Genomic DNA, 25152 nt, shown 5'->3' on the forward strand with positions numbered 1-25152 from the left:
GATGCCACCCTGTGCCACATGCTCTAGGTGTGCCTGCTTGAGCAGGAAGGTTGGACTAGATGATCTGTAGAGGTCCCTTCCAACCTTAAATATTCTGAAATATTCTGAAATATTCTGAAAACACTAGATTCCTAGTCCCTGATTTCAGTTAACATGATATGGAGGGAGGCTCTTTGACTGTTTCTTGTCTTGATTTGATGTCCACCCTGTGTGTTGACATTCCCATGCTTTGATTTATCACAATTTTCTTCATGGCCTGCTTTAGTTTACTGCTGGTGAGGCTTTAAATGCTAGGGTTGATACCACATCCCCATTTGTTTTGTGAAATTTTAAATCCCTGAAGTACCACATATACCTACAGGGAATGTTAGGCATAATTTTAAACAGAAATGAACTAAACAAATGTTTTTTGGCTTACCTTGTAAAATCATCTTAATTGATCAATCAAGATCAGACTTCAGAACCCTACATACCAGCTGGTTGCTGTTTTAAGTGTGTTTATCTGTGTGAAGAAAGAGAATATTTGTGTGTTAACTTTGTATTTCCTGTTTACTTTTTCATCAGTTTCTTTTCATCTATCAATTTTGTCCTTTAATTCAATGCAAAGTTGAAATAGGGTTTGTTTCTTTATAATGAAATTTATGATTTGCTCTCTCAAATTTCAGTTCTGTAATTAAGAAATACTTGATTATTGTGCCATTTTGAAAAAAGCGTATCTGAAAACTGAAAGCGGAACATATGTGCCTTTTTTCTTTTTTTTTTTTTTTTTTTTGGTTAGGCAATTAATAAAGCAATTCAGCTCCAGCAAAATACATTAAAAAAAAAAAAGCAGTGGAAATCTCCAATAAAAACAACTGTGGCATCCCATAATTATGGACTCAGACAACAGTAAGACTATTGTGTTGAGGTTGGGTATTTCCTTACCTCATTGCAACTGCATATTTGCATAATTAACATTTTTTAATATACTGATGTATATGATTTCTGTGTGCTGTAGTATAAATTAAGAATAAATTATAAATGCTAATTAGGAAGATGATTAAAAGGGTAAAGAATGTCCTGGCATCCCTGCTTTTATTTTTCCGCAAGTGAAAGTAAAAAGTACTTCACAAAACAGCGTGCTCTAAAGAAGCAGAGCATCTCCAGTGCTCTAAAGAAAAACTTCTTCATCCTAGAGGTTAGGTGTTGGCCGTGTTTATGGCACGAAGGTTTCTACAGAGTTAGGATTTAGCGAATATATGTATTTAAGTGAATAGTTTCATGTCTTTGGTCTTGTAGACCAGGCAATCTGAAGTAAGTAAATTTGTGTGTATTTCTTCATCCTTCAGTGTGTGAGCAGCTCAGTGCTGGTGAAGAAAGGACTTGGGAAGACCAAGAAGACCTGCTGGGCTTCGCCCTCCTCCCTGTTTTGGGAAGGAAGCCCCTTTGTATCTGAAGGATTTTCTGAGCTGAGAAATCTTTTTACTCTGGCCTGGACACCCATTAGCTTTAAAAAGTAACCTCTGATACATTCTTTGGCTCATTAGGGTATGCAGGATTTCTGAAGCAGCTGTGATCTGGCCACCATTTCTAGATGGATGCCAGCACATGGTAATGTGCACTAGTGTTTACTGTAAATGCTCTCATTTAAGCAATTAATCTTTCTGAACGTAATTCTTCTCCATCTGATAAACGGCAATGCCTTCCTATTACACTCCAACTTAGAAGTGTATTTTAGCTTCAGAATCTAGCTAGCGTGGTATACTGCAGGAGGATTTCACTAGCTACATACATGTTTGGTTGTGTTATTTTATTTTATTTTTTAAAGTAATGCATCATCTGTATCTCATGTAAACGGATGATAAAAAAAGCCCTTCCTTGCAGTAGGGCCCTAATCTGTCGAGTCCTCAAGGCTATGAGGACACAAGGCTATTCCCAACAGAAGGTAGTGATATAAAAAGTCTGTGGGCACAAAGATAGAGCACGATCCAGGGTACACTTAATCAGCTCTGAACTGCAAATACACCTTGATATTGTCTCTTAATTGATAATGTAAGTCACTGCAGCAGAGTTTATTAGTCAAAGTTGCTAAGCAGTAAACTTTTATGTAAAGTAACCTTAATAAAAGTGATTGTTTATTGATAAGAGCAGATGGAAAAAAGACAACCATGCTGAAATCTGCACAGCGACTGTAACTTAAGAGGACGTAAAGTACAGTGTATTTGTGAGCAGGTCTCAGTGTATTTCTGAGTAAGGCTCAGCCTTGCAAAAGCACCTCTTGAGTCTTTGTCCTCCTTCCCCTCCCCACCTTTAGAAACAAATTATCATCTCATTGCTTTGCATTGGTTTACTAGTAATAAAGGAGATTTATTGTAATTGCTGTCTGTCTGTCAATAAAACCTGTCAGTGTTTGGTTGTACTAATAACTGGCATTTCCTGACTTGAAGCTTGCGTTGAGCATTGGGGCAGCAGGCAAGACAGGAAGAGAGTGGGCTGCGACTTGCAGTGTCCTTGCAGGGGTGGCTGACATTTTCAAAAGAATATATTCGAAGGATGTATTCTTTCCTAAAATGTTCAGGGGATGATACGCCAGCGCTGCTTCCAAAATGCTTGGAAATCCTGTGGGCTTTTTTATTCATGCCAGAAGTGGACATGGTTAATAATCTAGCTAGCCAGTGTGAAACTGCCTCCGAATTTATTGATACCCCAGAGAAACCTCACAGTTTGTCTTGCCAGTCAGTGGTGTTTTCACCCCATGATTGTCACGGTTCAACCATGGGATTTGTCACCTGCAGCAAACTCGCTCTGCTTGGGCTCCGTGCGGTCCCCCGCGTGCCGAACTAAGTGCCCCTAAATCGGCTCCATGGACATTTCAGAGCACCTAAAAGAGCACACGGTGAAGTGACACCTGAATGTGACAGAAGCGTTGCAAGGAGCACTTTTCTGGATATAGCTTTACGTACTTGTGGGGTGTTAGCATGAGTGGCTCTGTTTGTTTTTAATGCATTGTACTTAAACCATTGCACATTGCACCATTGTTCTTTAACACTATTAATATAAAAACACCTTTTTCCCCCCCTAGTTAAGCATATTTTTGCTAACCAGCCTGATGTTAGTTGCAGCTGAAGGAACAGGATAATATTGCAGATGAGTGTTGTTGTTGTTGTTGTTCTTGTTCTTGTTCTTTTGCTTGCATGGAGTGAAAAGACAACTAATCATTCCTGGGGCAAAAACCCAACTGTGACAATGTCGAAAGCACCAGTGAGGTTATCTTTTGTAATAGGTCAGTGTGAAACTAGTGGGTTGTCTTAGCTTTCATGCAGGTAGCTGAACATTTGCATCCTGAAACTGATGCATGTTGCCTTCGCCAGATTTTTTTTTTCTGTTTTTCTTTTCATCCAAATCTTCTCTACTCTGCAAGATGCCACTGTGAAAGGAGTAAGGCTCCATTATCCTCACTCAGTGTTCTGCTTGTTGTGTTTTCCTAGCAAAACGTTTTATGAAGGAGAGGCTTGTTATCCAGCCTACACAGTGAATGGCCAGCGGATGTTTTGTTTTTCGGCTGGATCTCCCAAACTGAAGAGTTGAAACTGCTGGTGCATCTCTGACACAGCAATGCAACAGAGCTGCAAGCTAAAACATGGGAACTTAGCATGCTGGAATAACTCATCTATACTGTCTTGCCTGTAACCACAAGGAGCCTTGTTTTCCTTTAGCACTTATTTCACTGGATGAGGCAAATAACTAATTAAGATGAGCTGCCTTCCTGATTCATGCCTCTGCACTAATGCAAAACCGATGGGATTGCACCTGATGGCCCCAGCTTGTAGTGTGGTCCGTGCCACACACGCAATGCGTGGGTGGTATCTCCAAGGTCCTTTGAGACCGGTATTAGGCCAGACCTTGCAGTGCTTATTCAGGCGGTGTTTTCATTAACTGGGGCGGGTGCCTGCCCAAGTCTGGGGATTTGGCTGCTCTTTGAAACTCATTCTTCAGGGCTTGTCTGCACGTTGTATTTTGCTTTGGGAACTGATACAGGTAGATCTACTTGGCTCACTACTATGGCTGTGGTTTAATGCATGTAAAAGCCCTTATAAGATGCAGTATTATACCTTGATTGGTTAAAACCCACCTCCAGTGCAGCTCAGCCCTGCTTTCCCTGAAAGTGAGGGCTCAGTGAAGTGTACATGGGGTGAAATTACACAGTCTGTACAATATAGGAAGTCAGAGTGCCCATTTAATGCTTTCTTTCAACCCTAAAAACATAGACGCATTGATGAGACTATACTAAATTTTTGGGGGGTCTCCTCAGTGACAGAGAGGAAGGTTAGGCTCATATTGAAGGATGGCATGCTTGGACCAAGCACCACGCACATGCCTCACCAAAATTGTGGAAGAGGCATTAAAAAAAACAAACATGTATTTGAGGACACCAGCTGTACGGTAACAAATCACTCGGCATTCCTGTTAAGTGGGGACTCCCATTCATTCAGCTAAATGGTCCCAGTGCAGCGTCCCAGCCAGGCAGGCTCCTCTTCCCTTATTCAGCAGATGTGTCCCGTTTTACAGGCAGTGTCACTACCTTTTGACCTGAGGTGCCCTGTGCACTCCTGAAATTGGTTAGTTGATTCACATGCAAATTTGGGCCTGAAAAACTACACCACAACTTTCATTGCTAAACTTTGCAAAAGATTTAAAGTTACAGCTACCATGTAAAGAACTTTAATTCTTTAGTTAGACTGCAACATCTCAACTCAGTTTTGAGGGAGTTTTGTTTATTTGTTTTCTTCCCCCATGGGCAAGTGCAGTCACGCACCTCTATGCCTGTTCCCTCCTCTACAAATACACTCACTCCACTCACTTTTGGATTTTTTTTCTGGCATTAAAGCTATTCTTAAAATACATAAGGCTGTAGGGTTTCTCATCAGTAGATGAAGATCTACTGAAATATAATATCAAAAAATATAATTAAATAACTTTCATTTCTGTGCCAAAAACAAATTATTTTTTCTTGTCTGTTTTGGGTGAGTTTATCACACCTGTAAGGGAATCATTTTCATCATACCTGTTAGTGTGATCCTTCCTTAGGAATGGTGTGATCTTTCTAAAATGATATGGAATGGAAGTAAATGCTTGAAATAAGAAGAGCATGAGAGAATTCCATGCCATAGTAGCTGGGGAATTTGTACTAAAAACAATGTTTAAACAAACAACAGAAATGCTTAAGAGTAAGCTAATCTAGACAACACGTTTTTTTCCCTGAATTCTCTCAACATGAGAGTAATTGATTAGATGTTGATCTTTGGTGAAAAATTCAACTGTCAAACAGGTATTTTTTTTTCAATATTGTAAATAGGAAATATTGTAAAATAACACAGGAAACAAGACATTATGCAGAAAAGTCAGATATTTTAGATTTTAAAATTGTTTGCCCTAAATAAGACAGTTACTTAAAGGTTGAAAGTTAGCTCTATTGCACATATGTGGAATACAGCAGTATTTTGCCTTTGCCAGACTAAGTAAAGTTGAGAATGTTTGCTTGCTCTTTTTCTCCAAGTAAAGAGCAAACCAAAGACTAAATTAACTCAGTCTGTTTTAGATATTACAGATGACAGAGGCACGGATCTGCTGTGTGGGACTGTCGTAATGATCTGCCTGCCTGTGTAGCAGGTGCAGGCATTTTCACAGATTGTTCATCTTCTTGTTGTTACCTGTTCTGCATCATTGTGGGATTAGTTTCTTTATCCAGATGTCATTCAGAATTCTTGATGTGACTTTACTCAAAAAATTTACTCTACTTGGCTTTCCATTTACTATGTATTTTTTTTCTGGATTTCTATATCTAGAAGTTGGAAGAGTTGAAAGAGTTACTTGGGGTAAACCCAGCATCCTGTTTATTCTTACAGAGCCCCTTCCCCCAGTCTGTGGTCTGAGTTTTCTTTCCTTTATTGTGAATAACAAAGAGTGAAGGAGAAGTGCTCTTTAAGGGGGATCTGATTTGTTTTCTAGACATTGCTAGAAATAAGGTCCTCCCGTACGGTCTGCCTTGATTGATGAAAATGCAAGATCTGCCTCATAGCTGGTTGTGTAGCTTTGCTGTGCAAGTTGCTGGAGATTTTGTGCATATGGAAGTACTCATCTGCCCTGTCCTCGATCAGGCGTGTGCGTGTGTTTCCGCTTGGAAGTCTGTAGGATTGCAGTCATCCGGGGTTCAAAAACACCTACTTCATTGTCTCCATCTTCCACGTGAGGGATGTGGTGTTCGCGTGCTGTGCCCATCCCAGAGCACACTTAGGCTGCTTTATTCCTCCTATTGAGCATCACGCTCGCGCGTGAAGCTCACCGAGACACCCTCTAGAGGCCTTCCAGCCTTCTACCATGAAACAACTGCAATTGATTTTTCTGATTTGGAGGCCCTATACTAGTAGTTCATCACACTGAAAATGAGTGCTGAACCAAGTCTGCTGGTATGTGTGTGTGTGACCAGGTTTTACCGTGAAGGTAAACCAGTTCAGTGTGAAGCTCTTCTTTCACTATTGATATCTAAGGGACCAAGTCTTACCTTTTGCTTGACATCGCAGGGAGGATTATGTTTTTTTTTTTTTTTTTTCCTGAGCATGGCAGAAATGTGTAAAATCATTTTCAGGTTTCTGCATCTTAGACTGTGTCTTAAGAAGAGCAATCTCCCTGCATGTCATTACTCATGAAAGTGGAAGTTCCAGGACCATTTCTGTTTGAAATACAGATCATGTTGTCTCAGCATGGGATTATAAGGCCAAGGTTGCATCCTACTGCCTTGTAGTTATGTATTAATAAAGTATAGGTCCAAAGGGCTTGTGCTGCCTTCTTGCAAAGTTCCTTAATGTGGTGGAAATCTTCATTTCTGCTGTTCTACTTGCTGTACTACAGTACTCGGAGATAGGCAACAGTGCTGGTAGGTTATCTATGTGTTTTGTCTGTCTCATGGCATTATGATTTTTCTCATTTTGGATTACAGTGGGATGAGGTATTTCAATATTTAGTAAAAGGCCGTCTACATCTGTGCCTTAGAAACAACCACTTGTTTTTGCTCTGTTTCACACTTAGGATGGTATTGATCTCATATAACCTTGATCAAATCATACAAGTTGAAAGTGTTCTTGCTTGCAGCTTCGTCAGCAGACTAGCAACAAGAAGGGGATTACCAGGTTTCTAAATACTGATGACCGGGAAAGATGGGTGTTTCCACCGCTTTTATTGTGGAGTGGGTTTGTTTTGTCCTTTGCAGTCATCGGAGCTATGATAAAGCCAAATGTTTTTTTTCTGATGAGTAAGCAGTGTTACTGTCAGGCTTCTCGGCATGTTCTGGCTGTAGTTGCAGGGGACACTCGGACATGCAGACCCAAACCCGTGTGGTTTCGGGGCTGTGGTTCATGTGCCCCTGGAAACTGCTTTCTATAACCAAGTCATTTCAGAAAGGTGCCTAAGAAAACTTGTGCTATGCATCACTCAACAAATGTGAACTTTAAGGGACTCTGCCTCCACTGAAATTGTTTTTTCATTTGGGAAAATTTTGAAAGCTGGGTATTTAAAGCTATTGCAGTATTTCAGGAGAATACATAGCCACTATTGTGGAAAAGTTCATACAAGGTCACCTGAATTGTTGCTGGGGAGAAGAGATTGTGTGGGAATTTCTTTCCCTCTCCCTTCTCTATTTTCTGTGAAGGAAGCAGACTTGCATTCTCCTTTTTTGAACAAAAGAAAAGGGACTTTACAGTGCTCAAAAAGTTGTGATTGTGTCATGTCAAAAGCAGTACATGTTGTTAAACATTTTATGGGTGTAAAGTAAGCATCACTGGTCAGGGTATTCCCCATGCTTTTAATGAAACGATACCATTTTGTTTTGTTTTCCTTCTTCCCCTCTCTAATGAACAGTTTTGTACAAGATTACCTATAGACTTGGCTGGAAAAAGTATCTTAAGTGGCTAAATAAAAACAGCATTCCTATTTTCAGAGTTATAAATTGGCATTAAGGTGTCTGACCTTGTTTGCCTGTTCCTTCCCTTTATAGGAGATGAGATGCTGCTTCATAGCATTGCTGAGGAACTAGTATGATAAGCTTAGCCTACTGTCAGGACACCTGCAGCTCCTTTATGGGCATCACTCTCAGTCGTTCTTTACTTCTGCTTGAAATATCAAGTCTCTTTTTTTTTCAGTCTTGTGCCTATTCTGTTAACGTTGTGTTCTTTCCTGTCTGTTTGCTTTGAGAGCTGGAGTTTACAATTTCATGGAATCACGGAATCCTGAAGATTGGAAGGGACCTTTAGAGATCATCTAGTGCAACCCTCCTGCACACGCAGGGTCACCCAGAGCACAGGGCACAGGGCGGCATCCAAGAGGGTCTTGAAGATCTCCAGAGAAGGAGACTCCACAACCTCTCTGGGCAGCCTGTTCCACGGCTCTGTCACCCTCACTGTTAAGAGATTTCTTTCTTAAATTCCTGTGAAACTTTTGGTGCCTCAGTTTGTGGCCGTTTCCTCTAGTCCTGTCGCTGGCCACCACTGAAAAGAGGCCGGCCCCCTCCTCCTCACTGCCTCCCTTGAGGTATTTATACACACTGATCAGGTCCCCCCTCAGCCTCCTCTTCTCCAGGCTGAACAGGCCCAGCTCCCTCAGCCTTTCCTCATAGGGCAGATGTTCCAGGCCCCTGATCATCCTGGTAGCCCTGCGCTGGGCTCTCTCCAGCAGCTCCACATCCCTCTTGTCCTGGGGAGCCCAGAACTGGACACAGTCTCCAGATGTGGCCTTACAAGGGCTGTGTATAGGGGGACGAAATCGTGATTTAATAATTCTGCAAGGTCCAGGCCACTTGCTTTCTTTTCCTCCCACCTTCTTTGGCTATTTCACTCTTTCAGTAGCACTGCGTTGGAGATTTTCCCCAGCCTTATAGGAAAACTTTTCGTATGTGTGAATCTGTGTAGCTGATTGATACAGTTGCTGTCATGGAGGTTAAAAATTAGGTAATTCATAAATGAATCTGAACCTTGAAGTGCTTACATTGCATGATTGCTGAGCTGCCTTATATGTAAGATCCTCCTTTGGCATGATATGGATTCGTGCTAAACTGCTCTCACAGTCTGCCCACAAAGGCCAGCTTTGCCCACACAAATGTCTAGAGAGATAAGAAGCTTGGAAAGAACCAGATTCTGCTTTAATTGAGCCTGGCCTGTTGCAGTGTAGAACTGTGACCACAATACTGATAACCAAGGGGCCAAGGCTGCTGTGCATATATCTGGTGAAGATTGCCTTTGCCTGAGAGAACAGAGGGTTTTGAGCAAAAGATGAATCATATATTTTTTTTCTCCTCTTTGTAGACAATAAATCAGTGCAGTTCTGTTTGGGGACATATAGAAAGTGAAGCCAATTTGACAAGCAATTAAGCCTCTGCAGGAAGGAGAGTAGGAGCTACAAGGTAGTGATTGATGACTGCATGACTCATTGACCATATAAACTAAAAAGTTAATACTTGGAAAAATTTTTGAATAGAAGAAAAATTGCCACATGCTAGTATGTGTGGTGGAAGCTCTCCTGGCATCTTAGTAGATTATCATATCTGCTGTATACCTAGAAATGGAAGTATCTGTATTACAGCTAATCTTACAGTATCCTGATGAGCTCACACTGAAAAGTGATGATTTTCACGGGTTGAAATATGTCACTGAAATTATTGATCAAGTGCTAATTGGATAATATGGAGGACTTGGATCATTTCCAAACTGTTTTATGTGAAAAAGTTCTATTTTTTTTCCGTCTATGATACACTTATTAAAATTCAGACTGTATAGTCTTTTCATTGATTTTGTTTCTTTTAATTGATGAACCGCTTTGGTATTGATCATGTTCAATTTTTAGCATGTATATTTTTTATGAGCATTTCTTTGTCCCTTTTTTGATTCTATCACTATATTTCACACATTTTATTAATCTTTTCCTGTTTTGGGAGAGTTAGTGCTCCAGTTAGGTCCTGTTTTGTTTTGTTTGTTTTTTATTTTCTGTATACTCTTCACAGTGTAAAAAATAATACTAAGTAATTCTCCTTCTGTGACCTAAAAACAGTCATATTAAAAAAATAAGCAAAGGGTAGCTTTGAATAATATTTCTCTGCACTTTCAGAAAATATATTACTGCTTCTTCCATATATCTTATACAAAGATCTCACTTAAATGAGACTTGAATATTGCTGGGAATATTAACCATCAACATTAATCCTCTTACACATGTGTTTGGTATGAGGCCAACTCTTTAGATACAGAAGAATATGTCTACGTTACTTCCAGCAGAGTAAAACTTGGAGTTTGTGTAGGTGTTTGATCTCTATGAAGTGCAACTGCTGTTTGCAAGTTTATGCAGCTTTTCTCTATGTAGCTCATAACGTGTAGCCTTCTCTTGAAAAATGAGTTCTCTTCAGAGTATTTGCAAAGAGCTATGCTGTCAGTATATGGTGGTAAGAAGTGATATCATTCATGTTTGACTCTTTCGTGGCATTTCTCTGTGAGTTACAATAAGTCAAAACTCATTCCACTGTGTCAGAGTGGAGGAAGAGACAATCTTTTAAGGAGCACAGTGCTGTGGAACCCAAATGTAGCTGGATGAAGCTTCAAGTGAACTCTGCTCTTGCAGGTTTAGCTTGCCTGGAAGATGCATTCATGGAAATAAGCACCTTTCTCGAGTCACATCCGGACTGGACCCAGTTTGCTCTGAGTTTCTCTTTGTGGGAGCGTGTTTCTTATTCAACAAAGTAGTGATTATTTTTTATTCTAATTATGGAACTAATTTGTCCTGTGGGGCATGGAAAACAGGCAGTGGAAGTGAGTGCATCACTGAAAAATTACTGTATTTTTAGAGAAGAAGAGGTAAAAAAAAAATAAATTTATAGCAACCTCATCAACAAGTTGCATGAAAAAGGAAAAACGGCATACATTATAGGAAGTTTTATAAGTATCTTGAGATTATTGCTGGAGATAATGTATATTTTCAATATCTTATTTCTTTTCACAAAAAAAAAAAAAAAAAGTTAATTTTCTTTTTGGCTTTGTTTCTTAAGGAGAAGAATGAAAGCTCGAGCTCCTCCTCCACCAAATCAACCTTCTGCAGCAAGTGGAATTCACAGCGAGCAAAAGCCACCTGCGGAGCTAGATGCCATTTCTGACCAGAGCCTTGTGAGTGTGAAGGAGAACATGATCAACAGACTGGTCGACTTCACAGTCATTTTGCCCAGTGGAGTGGAGCAGAAGAGCACAGTACAAGGAAGGTAAGGCCTGAGTTATCTCCCTCGTTCCAGAGCTTTTCAATTACATTACATTTTACATATAAATATACTGGTAAATATACTGGTATTCATCTCTCCTCGTCCACAATGATGGAGCATTTCAGTCATGCCTCTCTCTGTGTTTTAGGTGGTCCTCATAGAGGGTACTGAGAGGCACACATGAGAGACTTTACCTATGTAGTGCAGAAAGAACAAATTGGCGGTTGGTGTCTTTGCATTCCCCAAAGATGACCCTCACATGTGCATGGATCCATGTTTTCCTGAGCTAGTCTTAGGCTGGTTTGTATCTTTATATTCTTTAGGAATAGAAAGGGATCTTCCCTGTTACTTGGTGCAATCAAGAGGAAATTGTAGTCTCGTCTCCTTAGGTGAGTGTCGTAAGTGCCCAGCATAGGCACCAAGGGCTCTTTCTCCATACTGGGCTAAGCGCTTGGGTGGCAAGTTAGAAGGAAGTGTCAATCTCCTACAGCCTGCTTTAGGAGGTGATAGGAGATTAGGGAGAATGAGGAAGGAGGTAAGCTATTTTTATCAAGTTAAAAATAAACTTTAGAAACCCTCTAATAAGCCATGTGTTTGTGTAATCAATCTGGAAAAAAAAAAAAAGGATATGGATTATAAACTTAAAAATTTCAAAGACATTTAAATTTTGTATAGGGTTCATCTGTCTTAAATCTCCAAATTTGGGTAAAAGCACAGGTATCTTGGCATTGTTGCATTGCTTTACTGTTGTATATTGGATACAAAATATATTGTATATATAAAATCTATTGTACATTTATATGCTGGATATAAAGATACTGTATACAAAATACAGTGATACTGAGAAGTAAGCATCTGTTGAGTCATCTATGGGGTAGAAAAATGAGAGAGTTTAGCTTTGGTTTAAAGCAAATATCGGAGCCAGTTCAGTTAGTAAGTTCTGCTTCCTGTTCAGTCATTTTGTCTTATGATCATGTCAGAGAAAGATATTTCAGGGAAATTCTGCTATTGACTATTCTGCTGTAAATCTTTGATGGTGTTACTGCAATCATTGAAATGTGTTTTACAAAATCTGCTTTTGAGTACCCAAAATTTCAGGATAATTTGCAAAACCTTTCTCCAAACATCATCACAATGAAAAGGGCTTCAGGAATTTCAGGAAAGCAGTTCAGAGAGTGAAGAAATCCACAGGAGGTTGTGCAGAAACATAAATTCTACTGTAATAATTAGTATCATGTAATATTATTATAAATAAACCAAGTCAAAACTAGCTCTCTTGATTTGTCTTCTGTGTGTGCTCAGGCAAGCAGCCTTTAGTTATCTTTACTTTGTTAGGTCTCTATACATATGCAGATGAGGTAAAAAAAATAATTTTTTTTGAACAGTAGTTTAAGACAAAAAAAATGGATGTGCTACTTAGAGATAATTGTATTCGAATCTCCATTAAAAAAGTAGGTTTATAAATAAAAAAATAATTAACTTACAAAGTCTCTCTTTAAGCGTTTATCGCCACCTTGTTACACACAGTTTATTTCAACTTCTGGAAACATGTACTGCAATTATAAGGACAAAATTGAGTCTTTAATGGGTGTAGTAATAGAAGTGTATTCAAGTACACTTGTTTTACTGTTTGAAATACTCCCCGTAAATTCTACTGTTAAATGTAAGTATTCATGAAAACTCTTAGCGTGTTTCACCCTTCAGATGTAGCTTTAATGTCCTGTCCTCTCCCACGCATTTCTGGTGAGCCGGCCAAAGGGTGAAGGGTGAATTTTGCCTTTCTCGAGACTGGAGCCAGACCAGAGCCTCTCTGTAGGGCTTGAGGTTTCCCTTGTTGGTTTTTGCCTGTTTTGCCCCAGTCTTTTCCCCCGTGTGCTTTTCATGGTCTGTTGTTCCCATAAGGCCCTATCGAGCACAGGAGTTCCTAAGCTGTGCAGAAAATGCCAAGGACAATTTGGACTCACGTGTTCCTGCTTTATGACTGAATGCTCTGGGGAATAAACTTTTCTGTTATTAACACTGGCTTAATTTGCAGTCTAATTACATTCTCATTTAAATGTTACAATATGTCTTTCTTGAAGGCGTGAAAGGTTTGCTGGAAACATTCTGCTTCCTTTATTCTGAGATGTTTTTGGAATATAACATTATTATCAAATAGTGCTTCTGGACAACATAGTCATATGAATTTGTAACCTTTCAGATCTGTCTGAGTTTTGGTTTAGAATTTTATTAAATAGCTTTTGTGGGGAATAGAAATAAAATACTTCTAGTGTTTTATATTTCTTAATTTTGCATCTGTGATCTGTAAGTATCCTTTGTCAATTCTCAAAGATTTGTATCTTATAGTCTTTTTTCTTTTCTGTCATATATAGGTATGCGTGCAATGCATACTTATATACACTAGCAGACATGTATGCATACTTAGATATGCCAGCAGAGAGTGAAGCATTTTTTACACTTGTTTTTAAATATTAAAAGCACGTGGACAGAACAAAAAAAAGAGCACTGCTTCAAGGTGAGACAAAACAAATCCACCATACGTCTAGCTCTGAAGATAGGTGATATTTTACCTCAGAGGCCAGGGATGAATCCCAGTGACTAGTTGACCCTTAGAATATCTGGTTTGTCCAGCCAGTCCCGCCCTCTTGTTAGGAGTGTTAATTCCTGAGTTAAGTCTTTCTTTTCCTTTTATTTTTATAGATGTATTGTTTAGGAACTTTTCATTTTTAAATGGATAAAATAGAACCCGATAACCTTCAAGTCACTCCCTTTACATTATTGTTCTCATTTTTCCTTTTTAATTCCCCTTGCCCTCCCAGCCTCCAGTCAACTGTCTTTTCAGATTTCTAGTTTATATTTGAAGTTGAACTAGATGAAGATTCTTGCCTCCATTTAAGATTTTCTTTGTGGATGCTTGCAGCACAAAACTGAAGGGAATAGCAGTGTCAACATCATACTACAGAGCAGAGCTTTGTCCTACACAGGTATTTTCTAGATATACAAGCCTGTATTTTTAAATGGTTTATTCTGTTGATCCCAGTAAAGATTAGGCCAAGCCACACCTAGATCAACTCTACTTATTGTCCCCGAAAATATAAATGCCTTTGAAAGGGACTGGTGAACAGCGTGACATGAATGGATAGTGATAAATATTGCTGCTAGAACTGTTACCCTTTGCTTTCCAGAACTGATTTTAAATATCAAATAGCTTTATAAGACAAGAGCGGGTTGGAACCTGCTTGCTGCTTCTTGCTAATAAGAGTGATCTGGATCTTCTTGTCTGAATATTAAACTAGATACATTCTCTGGTTTTCTTTTTAATGCTCTAATATGTGATACTTTGGTAAGGCATGAATTTTGAATATAGTTCTTAGAATTTCTCCTGCTCTCTTTTTATCCTTTAGAAGTTTGAGGAGATGATTTACCATCATTACAATTTGAGACAGGAATACTGTACACTTTAAGTTATTTCAAAAACATCTGATATATTATTTAATTGGTAGACTCCAAAATGGTGCAGATGAAGCTTAGGGATGCTCCTCATGCAGCAGCTGCATAATTCTGAGCAGTAGGAAACAGGATGGGATGCTGCAGGCTTTGCTTGAAGTGTTGTATTTCATATTTTTCTGCTCTGTAATCAACAAATAGGTGAAAATAACTCAGATTGCCATGGGTTTGAGCTGTTAGTTTGTTGACTGGACAAGTGTGTTCAACATGCATGACTGAGAGCAGCTTGCTTTCTTAGATGATTGGTGTGGAGACTAATATGGTTGCAAGGGTAGTACTGCTTGTGCTGAACACATTTCATAATTTCAGTGAAACATGGACAGAATCACAGAGTCATCTTTTGAGCTTTCAGTAATTTAGAAAAAAAATGTTTTTTTAAAGTGCCCTGCTTTTTTAAAATGTTTTGATACCTTGCATAAGGTAAGATAACATTCCAAATATGAATGCATTATCACAATATTTTACGCTACAGCACAGAATCATTCTCCTTTAAATAAAATTATCATTCTACATCATCATTCTACTTTTAAAAAAAGAATCTAGTAAATAGAACACTATGTACTGCGGTTCTGCAAGGTTATTTACTTTTCTCTGAAACAATAGTAATGAAGCTGAGAAAACAAGTATATAGACTTCACTTTTAACGATACGTATCTGTGGACAAGCCGAGATCTGTATCAGAGGCACTGGGGCTCTCCAAGATGCTCACTGCCGCATGGCATAGGGAGTGTCAGTGTAAATACTGGTCTATGCTCCATTTGGACTTGGTATGTCCTTGATGTGCACCACTGGTCCTTGATATGGACCATTTTGGACTTGGTATGTGTGAATGTGCCAATTGTTTTGTGACTTGTGTTAGAATCAACTATGGTTGCAAAATGCAGACCTTTACAACATAAGATAGGCTATGAGAATGTCACAAATTTACCTACCTTTTCCAAATATTTGGATACCTTTTATATAATCTCACCCACCCACTATCCCTGTGCTCTATTTTTCCGAAACCTCTGGTGTCTCTATTGATATCAGTCTTCCTTTGTTGATTTCTGTCATTGTCATCTCACTGGTTTTTGTTCCTTTAAATGCATTTACTTATTTCAGATTTTCCAGGTTTGCCTCTTTCTCAGCTTACATGAAATAGTTGAGTTAACTTGAAAGAGGTCACCATAAAGAAGGTCCCCACATTATATCTCATCTCTTGCATAAGAGGGTTAACATTTTGCATGTATTTTAGTCTTTGACCTGCTTCCAAGGGTTCAGGTCCATTTTCCACTTTTTTTTTTGTCTCAATAGTTAACCTCCAAAGACTTTCACTGACTTCTTAACCAGATATTGCCCATTCTCATATGTCAAGGAAGAAGATTGGCAGCCTCTGCAGAGCCGTGTCTCAGCTGCCAACAGCTTACAGCTGAAGGAGGTCTTGAGCTACAGATGTAATGGTGGTGGCTCATAAGCTGAAAAGGCTTGTACGTGCGTTTGAATTTATCTGTTTTTTGAATATATATATATTCTATATATTATATATATAGACACACTTTTTCCAGTTTACAGACAGAAAAAGTGCAAGTCCTGTGGGAAATGCACTGTCCATTCAATTAATTCCACAAAAATATCCCATGTACATTACAGGGGTTGCTGTTTATGTGAGGTTGCTCTTGTTGTTGTTGTTTTCTTCTGAATCCAAAACCTCTTCAGAAGCATCACATCAGCAAGGAGAGCTTACACAGATACTAGAAGCTAGATCTTTTTCTACTGGTTAAATTTTCTCATCAAAATAAATATAGAGGGGATCTGTTAGTCTTGGAAAGATTACTGGTGTTGTATGAATTGGGGTGGGAGAGAACCCACAAACTTGTAAGCTGGAAGAAATTCCAATCTACCTGTTACAGATACAAATATTCAGTTTTGATTTATGTGATAGGTCAAATCTAGGTAGAGTTTAGGTACCTAAAGGGAAGCAGTTATTTCTAGCCTATCTGCATGTTAAAAGACCAGTGTTTGAACTGCAGAACTTAGTATATGCACCTAGCAGATAAGATGCACTTTGTTTGCTTGTATTTGCTTGTGTTTGTAAGGGCGATTACAGGCACTGGTATCTGCCTCCTAGTGAAGAGTTAATTGCCAGCTCATAAACACTGAAACAAGAATATGTATAGTTCCTAACATTTTATCTGATCCACTTAGCATTTCAAAGCATTCGCACAGTTCTCTACCAAAGATGGTTAAATAGTGACACATCCACAACTTGGACCGTCTTTTTGCTCACATATTAAAACTGTGGTGATATTTTTGGCATCTGTTTTTTTGCTCTCTACTAACCATGAACATCATCTCTTCTGCAGTAAAGCTGTGATGGATCTGTTGGTTGACTTATGCAGCCGGTATCACTTGAATCCAGCCCAACATAGTCTTGAACTCAGGTCTTGGGAGATGCAACAACCCTTGAGTTACAAGCCAAATACTTTGATAGGAGCACTGGATGTGCAGACGGTCCTTTTGAAGGAGAAGATTCCCGAAGAAAAGACAAAGCGACCTCCGCCTAGGGTCCCCGAGGTCAGTGCCGTGTGGGGTTAAAGCAGTGCCATGAGCCATCATTTTGCTTTTATGATTGAAAGCATTTCTTCTTCTTTCACCAGTCTTTAAAGCAGACAGGAAAGACTTGAGCCAGACGCTAATGCTCTGGTAGCTTCACTAATTTGCACAGAGAGTGGTGGTTAGCAGCCTCAGCTTTGTTTGCACAAAATGTTGTGTTCCAGCTGGAGTGAAGTCTCCTCCTATAAAGACTCTTGTTGGAAGACCTTGAGGTTGCAGTTAACAGTAGTTGCTAAACTAAGGCTTCTTGGATTGTGGGATAGTAGGTTTTGAAGGTTTTTTGACCCCTTTTTGGAGTCAAAAGTAGAGTGGGCAGGGAGATTTGATGTCTTTGTTTTGTTTTCTGCATCTCTTGAGAGTTAATGGAATACTAGAAAAGTAAACTTTGAGGAAAATAATTCTTTATTGGAATGAAAAAAAAGAAAAAGGAGAAGATTGATCATCTTCAAATGTATTCACGGCATTGTGGAGATGCAAAATGGCTGTCTTCCAAATATTTGTTCCGTGAAGTTTGTATTAGTGGGAAGCATTATATCTATTTGTGCTCATCATATTCATGTGTAAGAGTGATGCCTGTAAACATTGACATAGAGAAATGGCTGACTCCTCTTCCTCAGTCACCTCTCGTGACTTTCGGTAGTGACAGCAGAGTGTGCTGACAGGTTTTGCTTTTTGTTTTTGGTAATACATTGCTTTCAATGAGTTTGCCTAGAAGGAGTCAGGACAGCGTAGATGGTCGCCATCACCTCCCCCATCGTAAAGGAGCGTAGCCGTCACAGGGTGAGGGCTGAGGATCTTCCTGTGTTTTCCTGCAGAAATCGGTGAGGCTGGTGGTGAACTACCTGAAGACGCAGAAGACGGTGGTGCGGGTGAGCCCGGAGGTGCCGCTGCACCACATCATCCCCGCGATTTGCGAGAAGTGCGAGGTGAGCCGGGAGCACGTGGTCCTGCTGCGCGACAGCATCACCGGCGAGGAGCTGGAGCTCACCAAGTCCTTGGAGGAGCTGGGCATAAAGGAGCTCTACGCCTGGGACAGGAAAAGAGGTGAGCTGAGGCAGAGAGTGGCTGCTGGAGCCCTGGGTGACGTGCCAATGATGCCGGGGGAGGCCGATCACGTCCGCGCTCTCCTGCCTTTGAGCCTGACTTAAATAGGAGGATGCCATTTCAGCCAGCGAGCTGGCCAGGTGCCACCAGAGGAGGAGCTTTGTCACCTCCCCAGCCGCTCTCAGTGCAGGTGTGTGTAGGGCAGGGGCACATCCGCACGGAGCCTGTCCCCCTCCGGCCCTGCTGCGGGACGGGGACAGGCGGGAAGCATCGGCACGGCCTAAAGCACGGCCTAGTCATGGCCACCACTGCCACCACCAGCAGAGACAGGGGCCCTGGCTGCCCTGGTGAGGATTAACTGAGCAGGTACCTGCCTTAAACACTCGTCTCTCTTGCTATTCCTCTCTTTTAGATATTTACTTGTTTACCTATTTGCAAGTTTCTCGGGCTGCAGTCTTAGCAACCTGAGCGCGTGTTCACGTGGCATAAATATTAAACGTGCCTTAAAAATGCACGTTGACAAGTGCTTTTTCCTTTGAGGTCGGAAAGCGCTATTCATTAAAATTATTTCCTGCAGTTTGTCGCCGTCAGTACAGCTTCCAGCACAATAGATGTCCCTACTTACTGTTTAGATACTGTCAGTTTTGTGTGCTGCAGGCTTATTTTTTATTTATACAGTAATTTATTTATGCTGATGCTCCATCTCTTCTTTCAAAGCGCTTTGATAAGTGACAGCTCTACCTTGGTGTGAGCCATATTTCAATGAGTTTGGTCTTTTAAAGCAAGTGCAATGTCTCCTTTTCCTTTGAATTGCCAGGATGCTTCAGAAAAGTGGCTGACAAGATGTCATAACTCCATTGCATGTTTTTTTCTTTCTTTTTTTTCCCCCCCCAAGACATGTTTACTGTAATTAAGCTAAGCATTTTGGAACAACATATTGAGCATGCAGAATATTCAACAGGAAAGCATACGCGAGGGACAACCTACAGGATAATTAGCCGAGGCCTGCCTTAAGCTGCAGCTTTAAAATGAAAATGATGGTGTATTCTCTGTGTATGATACGAGACCTTAAGCCCATGTTGGGGTAGTCCAGGTACAACCTGGGCAGACAGCTAAAAGACATCCCTTTAAAGCCAGAGTTACAGCTAGAATCAAATAATGCTGCGCAGTGCGCTGCTCTTCGCATCAGAAACATTTTTTTCTTTTATTCTCTCAGTACACCTTCCATTAGAATAATATCTCCTTGAGTACATTTCAGCCTTTTTTTTTGCCTCCCCCCCACCCCTGCCCCACACTCTGGTGTCTAATGAGAAAAATGATTAAATATACATATATATACATAAATTTTTCACAAGGTTCCCTTTGTTCCAGCAAGCAAGTAGTCTATTTGGTTATCAGAAGAACAGACGGAGCCCACATTGTTGTGAGCAAGGGAGGCATCAGAGCTGCTGAAAGCCCAAGCCACTTGAAGAAATGGATTCTAGAAAAATGGAGCACTTGCCTGTCTCTTCTTCCCTGAAATAGAAATACTGTGTTCTCAAGTTATAGCAGAAGTGTTGCAAAAGATGAGCTCTGCTGCCACCTGCTTGCATAATTCGAGTTAGCAATTGAATCAAAAATGAATACAAATGCTTTCGCATCTAGGTAGCTTCTAGTTGCATGTCTGTTTTAGACAAATCTTTTACTGTAGCGCTTAGGAAAACAAATGATGGGAGTAATGAATGAATACTGTACCTTACTAAGCAATACTAGAACTTTAATGTATTTTCTCTTGTCCTTTCATTGCCTGCCTTTTCCAGTTCCTCCATCAAAAACTCAATCTGAACCTTCTCTGAACTATAGAGGTACTGTACTATACAGCTGAGCAAAATCAGCTTTCCCTTCCCACTGTTGAGCATGGTTTTGGTAGATCTTTGGGACAGTAACACTGTAGAGAAGCAAGTTTTTTGGCAAACTGTCTTTTTAGATGGTGCTGCTTATGTGGCTGTGCTTTGCATAAGAATAAATACATTTGTATGCACTGTGCTCTTTCAGTAATTGCTGAAAAAATGTCAACAACTAACAAATGCTGTCATTAACCATGTGTCACATAACCATGTGGCATGGTATGCTTCCATTGAGGTTTTAAACTATCTCTTTTTACCTAAGAAAGATCACTTTTTTAGGTAAGTTTCAAAATTCATATAGTAGCAAAATATTTTTTGCTACTTTCAAAATTCATATAGTAGCAAAAATAGAAAATTCTGACGCCTAGGAGATCTCACACTGATTTGAAATGTACTAGCAACTAAACATTCTCATCTCAAACTTAAATGTAACTCTGCGCAGTAGATCACTCTAAATAGATACTGACCTCTGAATTGCAGTACGTAAGACGTGGATTAGGTTTGTGCTTCCATTAAACAGACAAACAGTGCATACTTCCGATGTCCACTTTACCCACTGAATCTGTTGTAATATTAGTTCAACATATCTTCAGGACAGGTATGTTCAACTGTAGCTTGCTTGGCTTTGCTTTCCTAGTAACCCCAAGATAACCAGAGCAGGTTAGGAGTAACTCCTTCAGAGTTGCAGGAAGAAGGGTAGCCTGCCTTGTCTGGATCATAGTCACCGGCCAATTGCCACTGAAATTAGTATCCTTTCTCCCTTGTTTGCACTGGTTTCCTCTTGATTAGAGCACAATGCCAGTGTTGAGATCTTCCTTATTTGTTTAAGAAAAATGGGTCTAGTTTAATAGAGATTTCTTGATATTTTGAGATGGATGTAGGGGCTTACAATCACATTTCAGTTGAAAGAGATATATAAAATGTTTAATGAACATGTTGATGGTCATCTCTAACTGACTTGTTACTGACCTATCCTAGCATTTGATAGTAAACACTATGTGTATAAGGTTGTTGTAGTGATTCACATCTAGTTGCTGCCTGGCCCAGAGCAGAAAAATAATCATTTCTGGTGAAAGAGTATAGACAATACTTCATATTTGAGTAAGCTATTAATTTATTACTGTATCTTCTTGTGATGGAGTCACAGCCTTTCTTACGGATAATCTTTCCCTGTTTCCATTTGCATTTATCATCTTTGCTTTTTTACCATACTTTGAACTACAGTGTCTTTAACACCTTCTAACCCTTGACATTATTGATATGCAAAGTGATCTTGTGTGAAAATCATGTGCTTTGTGTGAAATGCAAATTTACAGAAATTGTAGAATTTGTTTTGAGTCAGAGAACACTATTTTTTCATAGCAAACAAGTCATTTTACCTATGCTTAATTATTATTGAACAAAGAATTTAAAACCTTTTTGAGTACATGAAATTTTGTTTGTTAGTGGAATGCTCTGATGTGCTTGGAACCAGAGGGAGATCAGTGCAGTATTACGCAGTACCCGTTTGGCACTGCCAGTTTGGGGGGTTATGTTTGCCCAGACCTGAAAAATGGGAGAGCTTTACAAGCTGTATAATGTATGTCAAACTGGTGATTGCTCTTTATAATACACAATCTCATGATACTGCTCATTGGATTCCACTCATGTTGGGGAAGGTGGGCGTAAACCAGCTGATCTAAGAAATCGTACAAGTCATTAGACAGCTCAAGGAGGACGTGTGTGTTTTGAGCTCTCGCAGCCTGGAACACACAGAAAATTGCCTCACTTCCCATCTGAAATGAGGGCCCTGGGAAGAGACAAGATTGGAGCCTGAATATCCTGATTTAGGCTCAGAGGAAAGCCTTGTTTCTGGGAGAGAGGGTTACACAAGGCCTTTTGGAGCATGATCCAAATTCACAACGACTCTTTCATTAGCTTCCCATGATCTTAAAGATACCCACCACCATTATTTTGCAAAGTCAGGTTACCGTCCTCCATGAGTTTGAAGGTAAGCTCTCTAACAAGCATTTTCAGAGACTAAGCAACTGGCTCTGGAGGACAGTAGTTGGGTGAAAAACTAAAGCGTGTCAAATTGCTGCCCTTGGCATTCCATAGGCTTTGGGGCAAACTTGGAATGAGTCAGAGTTCAAAAAGGACAATCTGGGATATGATGTTTACTTAGATAATTTTACGAGTTTCCAGTGTAAGTAGAAATATGGCATTAAGTCGGGATGTTTTACAGTAGTGATCTTCTAATTCTTTATTTCAGAAATGTAAAATATATTTCATTATAATTGTTTCAGAACCAAGTCGAAATGCCTCAGTAATCAATGATGCAATAGAAAAAGAAAAGCGAGGATTTCTGGGATTTTTCAAAGCTAACAAAAGGAACAGCAAGGTAAGTGTTCAGTACTGTTTTACATTCTAAAGAGAATTTCTCTCTGTATTTTGCTGGTGAGTGTTATCTTACGGGTTTTTTTCAGGGAGCCTGTCTCAGCAGATGTATAATCTTCATTTAAGCAGTACCCCTTGATGGACTTTTAGGATGCCAACTGAAGGCATTGGGCTTGTTTTGTGTTGAGATTGTTTTGGAAATGTTAACCATTAGAATGCAGTATCTGGTGCAAAGGGCAGTAGTTTCAAGCAACTTACTTCCCCATTTCAGTAGTGCTCGGATAAAAATGCACTTACAAAAGCCCTGATGTAGCATAGAGTACGTGCCTCTAGATAGCGAGTAGAATTGTGCTAACAAAGGCTTCTCCTGTGTGTGCACAGTATTCTGCTTTAAAGCATTTTTATCTTTAGCAAGACCTGTGCAGTCAAGTTACTGAGTATGTAAAACTAGTGAATGCGAAGTTGAATAAAAAAACTTTAAGTACCAAAAGGAGTAATAAACTGAAGGATCCATATCTGCTGATATTATTTTTTTAACCTTTATTTTTAATCTTGAGCTGTAATCTTTAAAAAACTTAAACAAAAATTTTAAAAAAGGAAAAAAAATGACTATTGGAGCCTTAAGGAAATTAGATGAACCATAAAGCTTTTCAGGAACTGTGAGTGTTACTGTCATTTTCCAGTGAAGATTCTGGGTTATTATTCCACGAAGAAGTGTGGGATTTTTTTGTTTTGTTTTTAATATCCTAACTGCCAAAGAACTTGCTCCAGCTACATTCAAGATACAGTTTCAGCTGCTAAATTTAAATAACACAGAAAACTATAGAGGAAGACATAACAGTGACTTTATAAAGGAAAAACTGGAGAAAAATATTTCTGCATTTTCTGCAGACCACAAAAATTTGTTGAGAAGCCTATATGAAAAGTTTGTGCCACTAATCACAGAAATTTAATACAAAATTTTCTCAAGAATATATGAAAGAAAACAGTGGGTTTTAACTTTATACATAATTATGCTATTGCAGCCATAGCCACAAGTTTAACTACCAAGTGATTTTGATTATAAAATGTTTACCACTACAGAATGTCAGAGTAGAAAAATAATTTTCTTTTTTTTTTTTTTTTTTTTTATGATTTACGTACACCTCCAAGGCTACCTCTAAGGCTTTTGCAGTGAAACCACAGCAGATACGTGTCTGATTAACTGATTAACAACGAAACGTATGCTTCGTTAGGGGGCTGGTGTTTCACTGGTCCTTTTCAGTCTGATTTATCATGTTTTTAAATCCTTGTAATTTTTCTACCCTTTCATAGCGCCCCCAACATTATGCTCATGTTAGGGCACTTTTCCCAGACAGGAGTTTTCTCTGCAAACACTGGGAATTGCCTCATTGGAAAAAACAGATCTGTTATGGATGTTGAGCTATTAACTTTTTATGAAGGATACATGAAAGCTCTTTTTTATGAGATAGGAAGTCAACCAGTTCAAAGTGTTTATCCTCTGTAAGAAAATATTTCCCGTTCAGAGTGGGACAAAAGTGTGTGAGACTGAAGAAACTCTTCTGTATGGGCCTGGAGGAAGGTAATAAGCAAGGAAACTTGAATATAAGCCTATAGAGTAGGCTACAGGACTGTGTTTCCTCCAGAGGGGCTAAATATATTACAGTATACAGCTTTACAGCTTGTCTGTTTTGCTGCATTGTGGTATCAAGTGTTCTGGTGGTGGAATTTTGCTTCCTGAAGCCTCTCAGATTTAACTTGTAAAATATTTATGCTTGCAATGTCAGAAAACTTGACTATGAAAAGGGTCAATTCTGGGGTTACCACAGGGGATTTCTCACAGCTTTTTGATTTCAAGATTCTAGGCTCTTTATACATCATCCCCTGCCTTTTCTTTTGTTTTCATTTTTGTTAACCAGAGATATTTGAGGTGGTGCTACAGGTTTGTTTTTTTTCTTTAATATTTATTCTAATGGAGAGTAGGAATACTGAAGATCAATAAATAGGTTAATATTTGACCTAGGAGAAAGTAGGAACAGCATAAATGAGCAAGAGTAGCAGTTTTTGAATCTGTGATAAAGGTGTAAGTCTTGCTAATTTGGGCAAGTTAATTGACTTTCCCTGATAACTCCCATATTTGATACTTGTTCTCAAATGACAAATAATCCATAAGAAGAGAGATTAAAACAGTCACTTTGTTCAGATCAACCATTGCCTTTCCAGTATGAATATCCAGCAGTTTAAACCCAAGTAGAGAGAAGAATTACTTAAACACAGAGAATAGCGCAGTAAGCAAAAGCAAGTCGATATTAACTGGCCGTGGATACATCTGGCTTAGTTTAATGGAAGGTTTCTAGACAAAACAGCAGTAGAATTGTTAGAGACTTCATTTATACGATGAGAACAAGTTAATTTAAGTGGTGGCTTGTTTGCTCTCTAAGAAGAGATTTGGTAGGTTTATGAAGATATTGCCTGATGGCT

The 25152-nt window shown here is 39.4% G+C and overlaps 1 protein-coding gene across 1 annotated transcript in view; it reads left to right on the plus strand.

The window, feature by feature from the left end:
* LOC112948707 (protein cordon-bleu-like) overlaps window positions 1–23044 on the plus strand; it is a 54493-nt gene extending 31449 nt beyond the window's left edge. The window contains exons 2-7 of the mRNA XM_026040985.1: window positions 11063–11269; window positions 17116–17326; window positions 18181–18409; window positions 20209–20253; window positions 22581–22675; window positions 22761–23044. Coding sequence (XP_025896770.1) covers window positions 11063–11269; window positions 17116–17326; window positions 18181–18409; window positions 20209–20253; window positions 22581–22675; window positions 22761–22796 — 823 coding nt within the window. The 3' untranslated portion in view covers window positions 22797–23044. The remainder of the gene's footprint in view (window positions 1–11062; window positions 11270–17115; window positions 17327–18180; window positions 18410–20208; window positions 20254–22580; window positions 22676–22760) is intronic.
* The last annotated feature ends 2108 nt before the right edge of the window (window positions 23045–25152 follow it).

The sequence above is a fragment of the Nothoprocta perdicaria genome, unplaced genomic scaffold, assembly GCF_003342845.1.
Source record: "Nothoprocta perdicaria isolate Ctin4 unplaced genomic scaffold, notPer1 scaffold_274, whole genome shotgun sequence".
NCBI classification, from domain to species: domain Eukaryota; kingdom Metazoa; phylum Chordata; class Aves; order Tinamiformes; family Tinamidae; genus Nothoprocta; species Nothoprocta perdicaria.